We start from the raw sequence: 20,662 nt of genomic DNA, 5'->3' as shown, positions 1-20,662 counted from the left end.
CTTCTACAAAAAACAGTATAGAGCATATAAATCGCCATACCTCACTCCCTCACACCTATCACACATCATTCCCATCACACCTATAACTCTGCTCCATGGTAGGGCCGGCCCTGGATGCAACTCTAGAATAATGTCCACAGATCTGAATGCTAAAATTGCACCCCAGCTGCCCTTTAAATGCTCTTTGTTACCTGTGACCTGGGCTTATTCACTAAACTATAAGTCAAGAGGAATCAGTACATTCCACAGACTTAAGGAGGTATCACATATGGGACCAGTGGAAGGAAGCTGTCCAAGGAAGGAGATTACCGCTGACATGTTCTTACAGGAGGGGGAGTGAGGGATGAAATTCCTCCTGAGCACTAAAGGACTGTGAACTGTCACAAGAAGTCTGTAAACTGTCACTAGAAGTCTGTAAACTGTCACAAGAAGTCTGTAAACTGTCACTAGAAGTCTGTAAACTGTCACAAGAAGTCTGTAAACTGTCACTAGAAGTCTGTGAGTTGTCGCTACCACTACTGTCACTAGTTAGTAGTCCAAGTAATTTATGTCTTTGATAATTGGTGCTTATAACTGGGAACTTGCCAGGGTAGGCTACCTGGAGCTCTCCCCTATCGAGCCGAGTGTCATTGGCAAGAGGCTGTACACATGGGCTTGCGGCTCATATAGATGGCTCATAGTAAGGGCATTGCTGTGTTTAAGTGACTTGCTTTGTGTAAGTGGCCAGTTTGTGCACCGCAGCAGCAGAGAAGTGGTATTATAAGTATACCAATAGTGGGTTTGTATCTCAACCAGCAACAAGAAAGTTGAAGGGTTTGTGACAAAAAAAAAAAAACAAGAAACAAAACAAATTGTGTTTTTTGCCTAACTGTGTTTTCTTACCGTCATTTTCTAGGCTTGGTGCCTAAATAATTATAATTTTAATAAAGACAGGAGGCGAGTATTTTGCATATCTTACTTTACTCTCATCAACAGCTGCAAAGATAGAGTTAATATAATAACTGGTAACAACCAATGGAAACAAGAACCATAGGTATATAAGCCCTCACACAATCCCCCTCTTCCGAGATCTGAGAACCAGAGCTGAAGACCTCCATCCAATGCCATGAACTTGAACGGTGTGAACAGGAACCAGAACCAGAAACAACTTCAACCAGAGAGTCAGCCACGGACAACTCTAACCACAGAAAAACATCAGGCTGGATATGATGGATCAAGCTGAAAAAGAAAGAAACAACATAACAGGACCACATTCCTGCAGAAAACCAGGAGAAATGGCAACAGGAGTAATCCGAGCATAAGGCAGCCCCTGACCGAATGGGCCCCATAGGAACCCTCAATGCCTGCCAGAAAAAGGAGCCAACTAACCCACCTGGCTAACGTAGGGGCTGACACTGTCCAAAAAGGCTTGACGTACGAAATGAGAATCTGGGAAGAAGAAGCTGACATAATTGCTTCCGTGTGAGCCAGATACGTGCGAACACACCTGGCAACACAAAGCTTGGGATCGTCCGACAGGTACCGATAAGATATGGAGAAGGACAGAGACTTAGTCCTCCTATGAATGCTGAAGAGAAACCCCTCAGGGGAAAAATCAAAAAGCCTGACACCCTGCGAAAAGATAAAAGACATAAGAGCAAGGTAAGCTTAGCGGACAACTGCCTCAAAGACAGGAAATCCAGAACCACCACGTCCCATAGGGAGCCATAGTGCGGAGCCTGAGGTCTGGACAGGCAAATGCCCCAAAGTAAACTGCAAACCAGGGGAGCTCTCTCCCACAGGCTGGCCCAAGAAACCCACATGGCCAACAGAAATAGCCGAACGGAAAAGATTAATGGTCTGATACGACTTACCATCTCGAAAAAGGCTACCCAGAAAATTGAGAAGATAAGTTACAGGGGCTGAATGGGGATCCGCCTGTTGTCCCATTAACCAAGAAAACCAGCGTCCCCAAGCTGACCGGTAAGACTTCCTGGTGCCCGGAGCCCAAGACTCCCTGAACAAGGATTGAGCCATCCGCGATAGGTCCGGACTCGAAAGAAGAGACCGGAAAGAAGGGCCAACGGATCCTGTATTGACATCTCCAGCAATGCCAGGAACCAAGGCTGTCACCAGGACCCCCCGGCGCGCCGAAGATAATGAAAAGCATAGGCATCGGACTCCAGGACAAAGTTGGGTTGAGAACCGAAGATGGCGAATCGTCATGTTAAAAATGACAAATTAACATGAAATTAAGCAATACGTTAAGTGGTACTTTTCTTTGAAGGAGTCATTTGCAGAAGGTAGAAGAACGTTGCTCTTATTATGGACATTCTATATAGAATCTTCAGGAAATTTTATATAACGAGGGTGGCCGGTAACTTCCTGACAATGTCCAAGTGATAACAGCCCCAAAACATTTCCTTGAAACCAATGTTTTCCACATTTTTATATCTCTTCTGGAATTTTATATTTTGGCTGCAGGTTTCACTGTACTATATTGTAATTTAGGTGCAGGGGTTGGTGCTGGATTGGAAGAATTTTGGTTGGGGAATTTGAGGACAGCATATTTAACATCATCCATTACAAATTAGTGCATGGAAAGGGTTAAAATACCGGCATTTGAAATACCTTGAGGTGTCTAGTTTTCAAAAATAAATGGTTTGATGGGTGAATTGCATTGGCCGGTTTCAAAGAAATAGCACATGGGGCAGAATGAAAATGGTTTTAAAATAACAAAACGCTACTTGTAATTATTGCCCAATAACCTGCACAAAACATAAAAACATTGGGTATTTCTAAACTCAGGACAAATAGTAGAATCTACTAGTCTACAAATAGTAGAATAGCAGGTTTTTCATTAGCTTTTTTGGATGAGTAAATGATTTTTCGGGTAAAACTCAGAAAATAGGGGGGGTTCAATTTTTCATATTTTTTTTTTATGGGAACACACAGATGGAAATGGGCAAGAAGTGGGGCGTATCAGTACGCCACTCCCGCGACCCGGAGGATTGGGGTTTCGCCCGGAGAACAGGTGAAGTGCTACATTTGGAGAAATCACTATGGAAACCAATAGACTGTTCTAGGTGATTGCTTGCATCCCTGAAACCTTGATCCAGTTTATCTTATAAAATAAAATTTAGATTAATTTTGCACAATTCTCCTCGCCTGGGTAAAAAAATAACTAAATATTTTAGTGAGAGATGCCTCAAGTTAAACATTACATGAGCGACCGTCAATGTTCTTACAACACCGTTAATCGCGTGCGTTAGATCCAAACAGGAGTGGAAAGTGTTATAAAAATGCCTCACAATGTGGCAAGGAGCAAAAGTACATCTTAATTATTACTAAAAGACAACAAGGAAAAAGAGATGAAAATGTAGATTAAAAACAGGGCGGTGGGGGTGATATCATTTACTTCTAGAAATTACACTTCCTGTTCATTTTATCTTCCGTTATTACTAATTAACTAGTCTTTAATGTCTGACAGTATGGCCTTCATGTCAGAGGAGGAAATGCTTATTACCAATTTTTGGGGGACTGTCTAGATTTTGGGGCACTGCCCCCCGGGTAGGATAACGGGCCTGTTTGAGGGGATCTTCTAATCTCCCCTGACTGGTGCTGTGAGGTAAAAAAACAACAGAGGTCTGTTTTATACATACAAGGTGGCTATTATTTGTGTAAGGTGGGCACATGGTCACACCTCCCCCACCTACTTCTGAGGCAGGTAATCCCACTTCTGGGACTGAAGCCCCCACACCTGGGAGCTCTCTGTGTTTCACCCCCGGGGACTCCGGGAGCAGCGATGCTTCCCCGGGTCCCTGGGTCACCACCAGACATGCCCCTTATTTTCCCCTTAACCCCTTAAGGGCCAGGCTCTGTTTTACCTTTTGTACCCTTTTGGGACCGAGGCTGTTTTAACACTTTTGCGGTGCTCGTGTTTAGATGTAATTTTCTCCTCACTCATTTAGTGAACCCACACAAGTTATATGTTGTTTTTTTCAAGCCAAGAAGGGCTTTCTTCAGATACCATTTTTGATATTATTTAATTTCCTATAAAACAATAATAAAATATGATGAAAAATGTAAAAAAAATTTGCTGTCTTTTACCCGAAAAATCTTTTACTCATCCAAAAAAGCTAATGAAAAAACCTGCTAAATATATTCTACTATTTGTCCTGAGTTTAGGAATTGTCCTGAAAAAAAACATATATAGCTTGTGTGGGTACACTAAATGAGTGAGGAGAAAATTACACCTAAAACACCGCAAAAGTGTTAAAACAGCCTCGGCCCCAAAGGGTACAAAAAGTAAAAAACAGCCTGGTCCTTAAGGGGTTAAGCGTTTACTTCCCAATCTAACCGTGTGATTTGCCCACACTCCGTTGTGTTTTATAACGCATATATGTCAGAGACAGCAGTACAACAAAAGAGATTTTAAAAAAGCTTGGAATAACAAACTTTTTTTTGTAATTTGGGTTACTTTTTTTTCTAGAATTCTAAAATTCTGTTATAAGTTTAAAAATGCTCATTTTTGGTTTATCAAAACTTGTTAGCTGAGTTTCGCTCCATCTACCTTGATATAACAATTTTAAAATACTCTTCTATGATACGTTTGGCAATAGTTCAGATATTTTGATCAACGTCTCCAAAAAGTGCAAGACTTTTCAAAATTGAAAGGGTGGAAAAAAAGTACTACCATAATTTCAGTACATATTAACCTGCTTTTAGCAAATTATAGTTAAAACGGATCAAAGGTTGGTGAAATATAAGGAAAAAGAGAAGTAACAGGAGCTATAATTACACACACAATCATTTAACTCATATATAAAAACAAAGCAATGCTCACCAGAGACACAAAACCCAAATGCAAATACACACAAAATAGTATGAAACGGAGATCCAATGAGAGGCAGAAGAGAAACACTTGAATCACTTAGGGTTTGTTGGAAGTTTTGCCATTGCTTCATCTGTTATACTATAGTTTCCTGGTTAGAGGTGTATTTGTCTTGCTAAAAAGAAGAAGAGCAATTCCTGGTCAGTCTCTTGGGACATCCTAACGCCAGGAGACGTCTCCCGGTATTTCTCAAAAATATCATGACAGATGAGATGTTTTGGGAATGTATTAGCATTATTATTCATCTTGTGTCTACAGACCAGTAAGTGTTGCTAAGGTGCTAGGAAATTAATTGAGAAACTAATTGATGACTGATCTAACATGAGATACGGGAACTTGATTGATGATGGTATAACGTTCCACCAGAAGATGCTTGCCAAGAACATGGAAGGACACTTGGTAATGTGTCATGCACTACAATGGTTTAGATTATATGTGATGGATTATTATGCCAGGCTATTGAGTAAATTGTAAAATAAATGATGAGGGCTAGAACATGAAAGTTAGGTTCCATGGACTGCTCAAAAAAGCCGTCATGTGGATGAAATAGTGAACAAATATTATTTGGGTTCCTTTTAAAGGTACCGCATGTCATTGAATCATGTGGATACGGCTGAGAATGGTGCTTGAATTATTGTCAGGGGGCAAATTTAAACAGTTTAAGGGACAAGGACTTTATCTTGGCCTAATTCATGGAAACATATGTCTAGTTGGATATTATGACTACTAAAGTGTGACTTATGAGCTCCTCATAAGTCAGATATTTGAGTGATTCATGGACTGAAGAGCTCGCTGACCACCAGGATATATCTTTGTCAATGAATCATCCGAATCACTGATTATTAAAATATCTGGCACAAACAAAACACTTGTTACAACCTAAAACGTATCAAGCTTATGAAGAACCAAAGCATCATGCACTTCTGGAGAGAATAGGCAATTGGAACCCAAGCAAGACCTATCTGCCCCTTCCATGTGGCGTTTGATGAGACACATGACCGTTCTTATTTAAAATGTAATTTACAAACATGATAAATAACATGGATTGACAAGGAAGATTATGAGACATATAACATACTTTTCTTCTCCTTTATGATAAAGCAGTTAATGATTCCAATGATGGCCACCCCTGCGAGTACTCCGATCACGATGCCTGCAATCTCGCCACCATCCAGTCCTCCTGATGATCTAGAAGGAACTGGCAAAATCGTAGCAGTAGTTAGTGAATCTGTAATGAAATAGTTAACCATGAAATGTATATCAATTATTGCCATCCTATATTGGACGTAGTGGTAAAGATGGATAAATCTATCATCACAGAAACATAATGGGGGTTAAGTATAGAAACAATTCTGGTGTAAAGTTGAAATAGTCTTATCAACCTATCAACCAATAGAATGGTCCAATCACTAGGAACATTCTGAAAATGCGCACCAACTTTGCATCAGTTAAATACCCCCCAGTATGATATTCTGGTGCCAAAGACCTAAGTCCCATAGTACTGGGGATCAGACTAACTGCTAAATTGGTGCTGCTAATTCCTTCCCTTTTTTTTTTTTTTTTTTTTAATACAAAAGTACAAAAGACTTAGAGATAAATACACAAATACACAAATACATATACAAATACATATACAACTTAGACATAAATACATAAATACGTAAAAAAAACCGTTTAAAAAGGTGCGGCTAAGTCCTTCACTTTTGGTCGAGCCGGCAGAAGTTCCTCTCTGTTGTCCAGAAATTTGGTCCTTACAAGTGTCCACATGGATGCTTGTGAAGATCTTCCTTATGTTATGGGCAGCTTTGACTCGACCATTGAGCTGACCCCAATGTCTCCATCCCGGTGGTGTTATATTGACCATCACCCCGTATTGAACTAGCTATGAGTATAACCTATGCCAACCTCTCACCAGTGGCTAAGAACATAATCATTGTCAGTGTCTCACCTAATTTAAGTGCACAGGCTACCTCTTTTCCAACTTGGGAACCATAGCAGAACAGCTCTTCTCCAGGCTGAGTTGTGTTGAAGTCCACGTTGTTAATCACTTGATCTTGGCCTGTTTCATTTATATTTTGGAACTGCATGCGCACATTTGCAGGAGGGACACCACCTTCCCAAGAACACTGGAGCTGGACTGTTTCATTATGGAAAATTGATGCTTCTGTGGCAACTACAGGCACAAAATTTTTACTAGGGGAGTTTTCTAGGGTAAAATGTGCTACTTCTGGCGATTTTTGTAGAACAATTTTTTGTCGCCCAGCTATAGCAAAGAGTACAACTTCACTTCACAAGAAGCTCAACAAATTCACTGTTTAATTTATTTAATCATTCATAGCCCTGCACCACCCTGTCAGTAAGGTAAAAAATAAGTGTTATTTCCCTATAGCAGGAGCACCTGACGGACAGAGACAGCCTGAGCTCAGTCCGCAGCCGACACAGCAGGAGAACAGATGTTACTGACACGGAGTCTACTCACCTGGGCGCTGATCCTCTCAGCTGCAGGTAAGTCTGACTCAGGGGGGATCATACCTGGGGACTTTCTAAATGAGCTGACCCTGAGACCCCTGAAATATTAACCCTTTAATAGCCCTTTGTGAAGATTCTTTGTAGCGACTCACTGCTTTAGTTACCCAAATGGCTCTAATACGGTCCTTATGGAAACCTTGGCTTGTCGTTATTTAAGGATATAGCAGGGATATCAGCCATAACATACTGACAAAAGCAGCAACTGGGAGTCTTATATATGATCACAGCGGGGTAGAATAGGAAGGAGAATAACATAGAACAGCATCAAACCCTAAGAGCTCCCGGCTGGGGTTATGATATAATGCGTGGGTTAAGTATACTGTGGTTTGGCGTTTCGGTACAGCGATGACATTGAAATAGAATTTAAAATAGAATGGGGAGGACAAATTGATCCACAACATTTAAATGATACTTTGTATTTAATTCCAACAGGTCCTGCATCCTCTCTCCGAAATGTGACCGGGATTCAGGGGGGGTCGGTGGATCTGTCTGTGAATCTCCTGCTTCCTGAAATTCAAAATCGTGCAATTGCATGGAGCTTTAACAGCAACGTGCAGATTGTGACACAATATACAGATAATCCTCCTCGCTATAGTCTCGAGTATGAAAACAGATGTGAACTGTTTGTAAATACAACCCTCCAGTTGCGAGACCTGACAGCCGCTGATCGGGGGGAATACACACTGACTGTCCAGGATCTCATTTCTCTCGACACAACAACAGAATCCGTCCGTCTTACGGTTTACAGTAAGTTGCATCTTTTGGATTATTACTATTATTTCTGCATTCTGATACAATAACTGTATATTGCAAAGTTAGAGAAACCTTAACCTTCTATGTTCTGTGCTGAGATGTAATGACCCCAAGTGAGAACTGCAGTAAAATCAAGCCGCGCTGCATGATTTCTGTGTTTTCATGGGTTAAATGGACGTCGCAACAAGAAAACTCTTTCTCAAAGCCTGAATCATACATTTTTAAAGATCAACCCTGGTAGTTGAAGGATCAAGTTGACATTGTATCACATGAGTAAAGCCCAAAGTGTTACTTTAATATTTTGCTACAGTTTATGAAAGTTCCAAAAGGCATCTTAAAATCGAGTTGAAGAACGTAGAGGGCTAAATGTTACAAATCTCAACAAAGTGCAGGAGGGAAGTTTATTTCAAAGGAGGAGAAATGCTAGAACAAGAGGCCATCATCTAAAACTAGAGGGTCACAGATTTGTGGAAGAAAGTTTTACTTCACATAGAGGTTGGGAAATAAGTGTAACAGCCTCCCAGCAGAAGTGGTAGCGGCTAGGGCAGTCAGGGAATTTAAACACGCATGGGATAGGCAAGACGAGACCAAGGTTTGAGCCTTTACATCTGAAAACATGGTCAGACTAGATAGGATGAATGGGTCTTCTCTGCCATCAAGTTCCATGTTTCTATGTATACACCGATATCCTCTACGGTGAATCAAGGGATGCTTCTACAGTGCATTAGAGAAGAATGAAAACTTTTTTCTATGATATTAGTTTTATTTGTCTAAATATTCCAGCTTCAAGTTCTTCCAAATATTAGAAAGTAGGGGGATGTCACAGCCTTCCACTGGTGGCTCTGGTTAAAATACTTTTTTACATTTTTATTATAATTTTTTTTTATCTGCTTACTCCTAAATTTCATTGAATGAAATAAGTAATACTATACTATACTATAATCAAATAAATAATATAACACGGTGTAAATGGATTTAAGAATAATTGTAGACAACAGACTCCGCAGCAGTGCACAATGCCAGTCAGCAGCTGCAAAGGCTAATAAGATATCGGCAATAGGGTATTGATTCCGGGGAGGATATCATTGAATATGTGGTGCAAGGGAGGGCTACAAAATTAAAAAGTGCCTGTGGACACTTTGTAAGGACCAAAATGCTGGACAACAGGGAGGAATTTCTGCCGGCCAAAAGTGAAGGACTTAGCAGCACCAACTTTTTAAAGAGAAAAACAGGTGGTACTTGGAGAAGCCCAGGATAAATATGAGCTGTATGTTTTAGATATTACTCACCAGTCCAGATCAAATACCCTTCAATATGGAGGATGCATAACTGACTAATTGGTTCCTTTCCATAATTCTATGCATCCCACATACTGCAGGGCAGCATTTTATCTGGGCTGGTCAGCAATATGTAAAAATTATATGTGGTCACTCTATGTGGCAGACGCTGCAGCTCTGGAGCATCTTCAGCAGGAATGCAGGTTTTGGGAGGAAAGTAAAGAATGCAAATTAAAGTATTTACTAAAATCAGGTTTATTTTTTATGGAATTGAACTAAATATCCCAATATTACCTTAATCTTATATTTTATAATCTTAATATTATCTTAATATTACTATGGCATTTATCCAACTATACGATATAGGACATGTTTTCACATTTGTTTTTATGATTTATTTTTCTTTTTGGAATAACGAGAACTTCTTAAAATTATTGATTATTTTTGTTAATATACAGAAATGAAGTAGCTCCTCTAGACTCAGTAATGGTGATCTTTTGGGGGGTGAATTTGTATTTTCTGTACACAGCAAGTTTTTAAAAAATAGTGTAAATCGAATCAAAAGTAATGGATTGCTAATTGCTAAAATTAGATTTAGCTGACAATCTCGTAAATACATACATGTTATCCACAGAATCCTTGTTTAAGGCAAACTGCTCACCATGTGCAATTATATAATTCGTATGGATGCACTAAATGACAAAGAGGGAAATAACGGCTGAAGAAAGATGCACCAAACACATGATATTTTTTCGGGACATGTAGGTGGTTTTTTTTTTAAACCATATTTATACATACAAAACATTTTTTTTAAATTAATACATTTAAGGAAATTAAAAAAAAAAAAAACATTTATTCATATTTCATTTATATAAATTATCTGGTACAAATGGGAAAAAAATAATCTGATTTAAAAATCCCTCCTATATTCCTATATACTTTTAGCAGCCCCCCTCATAAAATATCTTAAAGATAAGTCTCTTACAGTGACGGCCTCACTAAAGAAGAGTGTGTATTAAAGCACATTGTGTGTACCTTAATATGCATTCTTTATACATAAATAGTTAAAAGACATACTTTTAATAGAAGCTGCAGCTCCCAGACTCATCTTTGGTCTGATAATTCTCACCGCTGATTGGCTGCTTGAAGCATCCAATCAGTGGCAGGAAAGCACTCCATTGAAATTAATGGGAGTGCTTTTTTGAACGTGTCTGTGGGTGGAAAATAAATCACGTGCCAGGAGATATGTGGTTATTTGCAAGAGGGACACAATGAAAATGTAAAGAGACCTCTCAGCTATGATTTTCCTGGAAAACACAAATGGAGGCTTCAGCGTCCCTTAAGAGCTTCTTCTCTTTTTATTACTGTATATAAGTTAATAATCAGGAGAAGGCGCAGCTCTGAACATTCACAGCCATTCACACAGCCAGAGACTGAACGCAGAACAGACACAGAAACCGAGGGAGCAAAAAGATGGGCATCTGGCGGCGTCTCCTCAACTGCACGCTTCTCCTCTCTGCTTTGGGTGTGTATCTGGAGCTCTAGGGGTTAATAATAATTCTGCGCAGTATAAATGTCACAGGGGGGGGCGGGCAGTCTGGGTCAAGGGGCTTACAGTCTGTCGTAAGACTTTACATCGATAGAAAAGAATGGGATGACCGGGACTGTAATATTCACTATGTGTCCATTTATACAGGTCCTGCGTCCTCTCTCCGAAATGTGACCGGGATTCTGGGGGGGTCGGTGGATCTGTCTGCGAATCTCCTGCTTCCTGATATTCAAAATCGTTTAATTGCATGGGACTTTAACAGCACCGTGCTGATTGTGGCACAATATACAGATAATCCTCCTCATTATACTCCCGAGTATGAAGACAGATGTGAACTGTTTGAAAATATAACTATCCAGTTGCGAGACCTGACAGCCGCTGATCAGGGGGATTACACACTGAGTGTCCAGGATCTCACTTCCCTCATCATAACAACAGAATCCGTCCGTCTTACAGTTTACAGTAAGTTGCGACTTTTGGATTAGTCGTGCAATTTTCTGCATTCTGATACAATAACTGTATATTGCAAAGTTAGAGAAACCTTAACCTTCTATGTGCTGCGCTACCTGGAGCCCTCCCTTGCGGGACGTGGCCAGGACTGCACACTAACGTCAGCGGGCGGTCCCTCTGACATTGGGGGCGGTCCCGCTGATGTTGGTGGGCGGTCCCGCTGACATCCTGTGACCCTGCGACCCTGAGGATTCGGGTCTTGACCCAGAGAACCGGAGGAGCGGCGCTCACCCGGCAGAGTTCCCAGGTATGGTAATGACCCAAAGTAAAAACTGCAGTAAAATTAAGCCGTGCTGCATGATTTCTGTGTTTTCATGGGTTAAATGGACGTCGCAACATTACAAGACTTGAGTTGAGAAAAATACTTTTTCAAAGCTTAAATCATGCATTATGAAGGATCAACCCTGGCAGTTGAAGGATCAAGTTGACATCGTATTACACGAGTAAAGTCCAGCGTGTTATTTTAACCCCTTAAGGACAATGGGCGGTCCCTAAACCCATTGAAAACAATCCATTTTGAGCCCGAACTTTTATGAAAGTTCCAAAAGGCATCTTAAAATCAAATTGATTGTTCCACCAAGATATGAAAAGCCCTATTGTTTGTGTCAGCGAGAACATGTGCAAAGACATAGGCAAACGTAGACGGGCAAATGTTCCTCCATTTCTCTGTTTAGTGAGCTTTTTTAAAGTGGATGTGGTTTGCATTCAAAGAACGTTGAGGGCTTAATGTTACAAATCTCAACAAAGCGCAGGAGGGAAGTTTATTTCAAAGGAGGAGAAATGTTAGAACAAGAGGTCACCATCTAAAACTGGAGGGTCACAGATTTGTGGAAGAAAGTTTTACTTCACATAGAGGTTGGGAAATAAGTGTAACAGCCTCCCAGCAGAAGTGGTAGCGGCTAGGGCAGTCAGGGAATTTAAACATGCATGGGATAGGCACGACGAGACCAAGGTTTGAGCCTTTACATCTGAAAACATGGTCAGACTAGATAGGATGAATGGGTCTTCTCTGCCATCAAGTTCCATGTTTCTATGTATACACGTCCCAATCGATCCTGGAAATCCTTTTTAAATAGCCCAGAATATATTTTACATATTTATACATACAAGACATTTTTTTTAATTAATACATTTAAGGAAATGTATTAAAAAAAACCCATTTATTCATATTTCATGTATATAAATTATCTGGTACAAATGGAAAAAATAATCTGATTTAAAAATCCCTCCTATATTCCTATATACTTTTAGCAGCCCCCCTCATAAAATATCTTAAAGATAAGTCTCTTACAGTGACGGCCTCACTAAAGAAGAGTGTGTATTAAAGCACATTGTGTGTACCTTAATATGCATTCTTTATACATAAATAGTTAAAAGACATACTTTTAATAGAAGCTGCAGCTCCCAGACTCATCTTTGGTCTGATAATTCTCACCGCTGATTGGCTGCTTGAAGCATCCAATCAGTGTCAGGAAAGCACTCCATTGAAATTAATGGGAGTGCTTTTTTGAACGTGTCTGTGGGTGGAAAATAAATCACGTGCCAGGAGATATGGAGACATTTGCAAGAGGGACACAATGAAATTTTAAAGGGACCCCTCAGCTATGATTTTCCTGGAAAACACCAATGGAGGCTTCAGCGTCCCTTAAGAGCTTCTTCTCTTTTTATTACTGGATATAAGTTAATAATCAGGAGAAGGAAACATAAACCGAGGGAGCAAAAAGATGGGCATCTGGCGGCGTCTCCTCAACTGCACGCTTCTCCTCTCTGCTTTGGGTGTGTATCTGGAGCTCTAGGGGTTAATAATAATTCTGCGCAGGATAAATGTCACGGGGGGGTGGACAGTCTGGGTCGGGGAGCTTACAGTCTGTAGTAAGACGTTAGATAGAAAAGAATGGGATGACTGGGACTGTAATATTCACTGTGTGTCCATTTATACAGGTCCTGCGTCCTCTCTCCGAAATGTGACCGGGATTCTGGGGGGATCGGTGGATCTGTCTGCGAATCTGCCGCTTCCTGACATTCAAAATCGTTTAATTGCATGGGACTTTAACAGCAGCGTGCTGATTGTGGCACAATATACAGATAATCCTCCTTTTTATAATCCCGAGTATGAAAACAGATGTGAACTGTTTGTAAATACAACCCTCCAGTTGCGAGACCTGACAGCCGCTGATCAGGGGGATTACACACTGAGTGCCCAGGATCTTATTTCGTCCATCATAACAACAGAATCCGTCCGTCTTACGGTTATCAGTAAGTATCAAGTTGCCCTATAATTAACCCCTGAAGGACCAGGAATATTTTGCGCTACAAGACCAGAGCAATTTTCATGTTTTTACTGTGACTTTTTTTCAGCCATTATTTCCTTCTTTCTCATTTAGTGCACCCACACAAATTATGTAATTTTTGGGACATGCAGGGCAGTTTTTTAAACCATATTTACATATTCTAGACATAATTTCTTATTAAAATAAAAAAATGAATTAAAGAAACACATTTATTCACAGTGTTTCAGGTATATAAATTACCCACAGCTGGTACAAATTGGGAACAATAATCTGATATGAAAACCACACTATATTCCTAAATAATTTTCCTGTAATTTTTCTATTTTTTTTTTTAGGTTTTTAATAATCCCTACCTAACCCTAAACCTAACCCTACCTAGTTTAACACTAGCTAACTCCAACCACATTAACTAGACAATACACATGAAAACGTACAAATTAAAAACAACTATTTATGTTCAAAAAACTAAAATTATTTTCTTTCTTCTGTTATTTTAAAATCTTGAGAGACGGTTGTTTCTTTCTGTTTTCTGTATATCTAGAACTGTCTCTCAATCTGTGCATATCATTGGCTGTAGAGATCACATGACAAGGGGATCTGCTGTAGACTGATCTTATGACGTGAACACATGCAGAAAGTGTTACCGCCATTTTTAATTGGAGCCACTAACTGGCTGCTCTGAGTAGCTAAAAATGGGTTTTGGGACAGTAGACGGTACCTCTAAAGTAATTCATACAATATAGAGTGATTTATATTGATCAAGGGTACCTGTGAAAATATATAACGGATGGGGGCCAGCTTGGCATCAGAAGATCCCTTCTAATGTCCTTCAAGATTGTCCGATCCCAATAGGTCTCATGTAAACTCCACCGTAACTCTGGGCTGCAATTATTTTGACGAGGAACTGAACGGAGCCCAATGGTTGGAGACCCTGAAATGCTGAAGGAATAAATTCTCTGCTCACTCTAGTAATAATAATAATAATAATAATATGGATATACAAGTAAATGGTGAACGATCTAAAAGAGACGGCGATCTTATCCTGGGTCATTTTGTTTGGAACGCTGCTTTAGAGCCATTATCAAAGCTTAGCGGGTCTACCTTATACCTCAGATAATGCTTTATTTCCAGGTAGAAGAACTACTAATATCTTCTGATATTACCCCAATATACACGTTACTAGTGTCCAAGCAACATGTCTCTCTTTCTTGTTTTCTATCAGGGTACCCTGAAGATCACATTATATGTTCTGCAAGTAAAACCGATCAAACAGTGCAGCTCCTCTGTTCCTGGACGGGGGGTTTTCCTGCCGCAGACGTGCGAATGTTCTTCCAAAATCAGAGTGAAACGGGTCAACACCAAGTTATCAGGAATGTGTCTTTGAAATCCATCAACCCCAGAGATGAATTGTCCTGCTATGGTGCCCAAGGTGGACAAGAGGTGTCCTGTGTGCTGAAATTAGGTGAGAGCCCATAGATTTTCTCAACAATTTTTTTATTACAACGATAATTTTTCAATAATAATATTAATGACAAAGAGCCTTTTATATGACTTATTGTTGCATAGTTAGGAGCAGAACATAAACCACTGTCAAGCGACAAAAACAGAATAAAACAATGAGGGTTATGTAGAAGGTCTCTCATACTGGTGGGGCATTTGTACAGCTGGGTATGTAATCATCACCGCCTACTTATATCATTTTTTACCCTAGTTTCAACAAAAACAAATGTAATATTTTATGTTAAGGTTTCTTTAACAATGTCCAAATGTGGACCATTATATAGATCGCCTTATTGCATCGGAAATCTCTGCAGCTCGATCCCTTTAGTTGTCTTCTCTGTGGACATCAGGTCACATTTCAGAATACAAATGTTGCGGTTGGGCCCCTTATTTTTAAGTTCATGTATAAGATCCATCCTGATAAAGAGAACTTTGTTAGTAACTATGGCATGGGCGGAAAGTAAAGATACTTGACACATAACCTAGTGATGAAAGATTTTATTTATTGGCATGAATCTTGAGGATGACTTATTGTGGGTGATATGAAACGCTGACTATGTGTCTTTTGATCATTAGATATCCCACAAGCCGTGGGGTTCACTAATCACAGTAGCACCGAAGCAGTTGAAGGAACATCAGCCACTATGACAGTAAGTCTGATCCTCGGCCCTTCTGTGCTTAACGCTTGGGCTGTACAGCCAGAAACCCAAATCCTTCCTTCAACGTTCACCTGGTTCAGCTTCACATCAGAGAACAATCCTGTTCCCGAAGGAGGAAAGTTCATGGTGACATCCACTGATTATACGTCCAATCTTACAATATCTTCAGTGACGATGAATGAAATCGGAACCTATGAATGTAGAGCTGAGAATCTGTTTGGGAGTTCGAGCTTCTTCTTCATTCTTAACGTTACAAGCGATAGAGGTAAGAAGCCGAACATGAGCTAAAAAATCTGCTCAACTTCTACATCAATCCCACTCAACCTCCTGATGGAGTGTAAGATCTCAGGAGCAGGATCCTTTTCTCCTCTTGTACCATAATGTCTTAACATGTTATTGTCAGTTTATATATTGCTGTTTTTTATTTTATTGTTAACTTTGTACTTCCTAATTGTTATAATAATTGGTGAGAGAGCATTAGTTGTTGAGCACCCTACGGGACAGCCTGATGCCCTGAACTGTATTTGTTAGTTTGTTTTGTCCTGGAGGAGCTTCAGATCTTAAAATGCACAGACAGAGCCCCAGTGCCTAAAAACATAGGCAAGGAAAGAGTTCTTAAGACTTAACATAATAAAAATCAATGCCCTGGTTTGTTCTTCAGGTCCTGATTTACTAATTTCAGTTATTACCAGTTTCTTCTAGTTCTGGACTGGGTCCTGGAGAAATTGCAGGCATTGTGATTGGAACACTTGCTGGGTTGGCCATTGTTGGAGCCATTGCTTTCTTTATCTTAAAGAAAAGAAAAGGTACGTCTGTTGTATTTTAATCCCATTTCGCCAAATTAAATTATACAGAATTAAGTGACAGAAAAATGTATATAATAGAAATGCAAGAGATAGAACTAGATGTATTTTAATTATAAATACATTTGAATTTATATTTAATATTATACTTTATATTTCACTATATATATGTTTTAATTGATATTTAATATTATACTTACCATAATTTGTATTTAATTATAAATATATTTCAATTGATATTTCATATTTTAACTCATATTTAATATTATACTTAATTTATATTTCATTGTAAATATATCTTACTTTATATTTAATATACTTCATTCATATTTCATTATAGACATACTTTAATTGATATTCAATATTATACGTAATATATATATATCATTATAAATTTATCTTAATTCATATTCCATATTATTCTTTATTTAGATTTCATACTTAATTTAAATTTCATTATATACATATTTCATTGATATTTCATATTATACTTAATTTATATTTCATTACCGTCACCCACCTGCCGTCTGTTCCCACGCCACCGCAACAGCCTCCACGGGGGAGAGGCAGACCCCCCTCCACCGCACGGTCATCTCAGCAGCCACCACGAAGGAGAGTGAGGCAGGTGAGTAACAATTACAAATATATTTTAATTAATATTTCATATTTTTCTTAAGACTTCATACTTAATTTAATTAGAAACATATTTTAATTGATATTTAATATTATACTTTTCTATTTTATTATAATATTTTATTATAATATTATATTTTATTATAAATATATTTTAATTCTTATTCCATTTTATTCTTTATTCATACTTAATTTATATTTCATTATAAACATATTTTAATTCATATTTAATATAATACTTGATTTATATTTCATCACAAATATATTTTTATATTTCTTTCGTGATTTTTTTTGTAGTAGAGACTCCCAATGATCATATATACGAAAAACCAGATCCATACGAGACAGTCCTGTCTGGGGGGAGAGGTAAGGACTCGGGGCTGCTTCTCATATAAGCCCAGATGTGCTAAGTGTAACAAGTATTGCAACTTTCAATTATAAATTGATAACGATTCAGGAGCCATATATCTATCCCAGGCATGTTTAAATCCTCTCACTGTATTAGCCTCTACAGCTTCTGCTGGAAGGCTGGAAGGTCTTAACAACCCGGGAAACTCTCCGGGTCTCCGGGTCATGGAGTGGAATCTCTGGCTCATGGGAGTGGTGTTAGACGTACCCGACTCCCATTCACTTCTTCCCTACACCCATCAGTTAAATCCCATCACTAGACCCACCGTCTATGTCCTCAGCATTCCCCGGGAACTTCCCAAATGAGTGGACCCTATTGAAATGAGACTCTTGAAATATTAACCCTTTAATAACCCGTCGTGAAGATTCTATGTAGTGACTCGTGAAACGCGTTGCCCAAATGGCTCTAATACTGACCTTCATGCAAACCTTGACTTATCATTATTTAAGGCTATAATCTATTAGGTCATCTGCATTCAAGCAGATATATCAACCATAACACACTGATAGTAAAAGCACCAACTGGGAGTCTTATGTACGATCACAGCGGTGTACAGCGGCGTACTAACTCTGAGCCATAAGAATGGTGAGGCAGGGTTTTTTGAGACATTGAAATATAAGATATTCAATGTAAGAACTATGTGATACATTTGGTAAACCATATTGTAATCCTGTCTATATATCCAGTTATTGTATAAATATAAATATCTACTTAGTTTCTACAAAAGATGCCATTCTCAGTAACATACTGTATACCCCAAGGTTTCAGGTGTCTAACCCAGGACATGGTTATAGGTGGGAGAAGCTACAATCAGGTGAGGCTGGGCTTTAGGTGGGACCAGGGGCACCTTTCATACCCTTTGTGGGGTAGTAAAGCAAAATGCCTGGGTATGTCCTCATGTCACAGCACGCAGCTTCACTACATCTCAAGAAGCCCTACATAATAGCTGCAATTGAGGACTATTCTGCAACAGCTTGGTGGGATCAAAGGATCTCACCCAACTAACCCATCATCTCCACTGCCCACACTTGGGAGTTATGCAAAACACGTAAGGTTTAAGGAACATTGAGTTTCTAATTCAGTAAGTGTACCCGTGATCCTTCCAGGAGACCATAAAATCTTCCAAAATTGGTAAAACAGAGACCATGATGAACTAGCCAGGAAGAGGAAGGCATAGGGACAGAGAATTTTGGGTCCCTCCTAAAGAAGGACCCATAGTTGGTATTTAGTTAGATTGATAAAATGTCCTTCTGTGTCACATTATGTACTTTGAACGAGTTATTTTATTGTTATTATTTTTTTAAATTGCATTGTTATTTCTTCTTTTAGGCTTTCAGACTAGAACATAAACTGAATGATGACCAATAGCGACATTTTTCTGCTGCTTCATGGAAATCGTTGCTTATGGGATACAGAGACTCGATGTCATGTGTAGGTGGCACATCCATCCTGTAATGGGTCTGCCAGCTCTCCTTGTTCAACCTTTACCTACCTCTACTACTAAAAAACATTCGGACACACTGTATATAATCCAACACAATATTAAACTAATCTTGAATATAATGTATACATACAAATTTACAAATGCAAATTATGACGTGTATCTAATTATGCCTTAATAAATACATAATTTTTCCAAAAAAAACAACATTGAAATGTTCCTATAAACAGGTATTATTCTTTTTTAGAATTATTATTCCATGAATGGATTCATAATATGTCAGAAAATGAAAAGAACTGTAATAATAAAATGGTGAAGCCCATACAGGACCGAGATAAAATATCTAAAGATATATATGGGGATATATATATATATATATATATGGGAATCTTTTCTATGATCCCAGCCGTGTAGAATAGGAAGGAGTCGGCTCCAGATTGTGTGACCCTGAGAAGCTACCCCTTCACCCTGAGATTGGGGCAAAAAAAACAGAGGGTTCCCACGTATGACTAGTTATGTGTTTCCATGTCTTTATTGAACACGCGGCACAAACATTTAGAGTGCAGGGTGGAAAGCACGGTATGAGAAGTTTTATGAACCTCTAGGCTGGAGTCACCTAACGTAGAGTCTAATCAATGAGATAAGGTTGAAGATGTTGGGCCGAGCCTTTCCTATAAAGACACTTGAGACGGGACGCCCTGTACCCAACCGGGTACTCCCCCCAAACTTCACTTCCTCCCCTTCAGCGCCAGTCACAACAAACCACGCATAGTTCTCCATCAGGACCTCCTTTGCACACGGCTCAGTATTTGCACTTGGTCCACCTCAGCCCAGTAGGGGGACGTAATTGTCGTCTGTGGGGGGAATGATAAACACGCGTGGTTCCCTGACTTCTGGCTGCAACCAGCTGGATATCAGATCTTGGTGCAAATACTGGTCCTGGAGGTCTCAGTCCTGTAAGTCCTCATGGAGAGTAACACCACACATAACGCCCACCCCCCCAAAATGCAGTAACCCCAAATCTGTGTCCGAGCTCCACAGTGTTTAGAGTCTCTGGTACTTGGGGAAAGTAATTGTACCAGGGGGAAGAAGTAGTCCCAACAGACCCCTTGTATCCACCTCCCCAAAAACATAGTTTGTAGGTAGACGGCTGCCCCCCAGGCCCTTCCAGGAGCCCAGCACACGGAGGCTTCTGTGACAACACTAAAGTGCTATTTTGCTACTGACAAGAAGCACTGGCTGATATGAACCATGCCTTGGATAATAGGGATCTCTGAAGACCTAAGATTAAGAATTGTTAACTGAAAAAGGTTAACTTTTCTGAGAAAGGTGCACTGATACATTCTTTCTCCCTTCCTCTCCTCTCTCTCTACCTCGAACCTCCCTCTCCTCCTTCCCCAATCTTGTCCCCACCATTTAAATGGGTCTCCCTACT

General features: G+C 39.5%; 1 protein-coding gene across 1 annotated transcript; it reads left to right on the top strand.

The window, feature by feature from the left end:
• The first annotated feature begins 7,251 nt into the window (after positions 1–7,251).
• Positions 7,252–19,451, top strand: LOC128469711 (V-set and immunoglobulin domain-containing protein 10-like). The gene is made up of 10 exons (XM_053451515.1): positions 7,252–7,378; positions 7,835–8,149; positions 11,129–11,443; positions 13,433–13,747; positions 15,005–15,244; positions 15,859–16,206; positions 16,634–16,747; positions 17,295–17,369; positions 17,675–17,743; positions 19,116–19,451. Exons 1-10 carry the CDS (start codon positions 7,327–7,329, stop codon positions 19,133–19,135), a joined length of 1,863 nt encoding a protein of 620 aa, XP_053307490.1. The 5' UTR covers positions 7,252–7,326; the 3' UTR covers positions 19,136–19,451.
• Positions 19,452–20,662: the final 1,211 nt, after the last annotated feature.

This window comes from Spea bombifrons, chromosome 12, assembly GCF_027358695.1.
Source record: "Spea bombifrons isolate aSpeBom1 chromosome 12, aSpeBom1.2.pri, whole genome shotgun sequence".
Lineage (NCBI taxonomy): Eukaryota > Metazoa > Chordata > Amphibia > Anura > Pelobatidae > Spea > Spea bombifrons.
The sequence above is the reverse complement of the archived record's forward strand: the minus strand, read 5'-3'. Positions and strand labels throughout refer to the sequence as shown.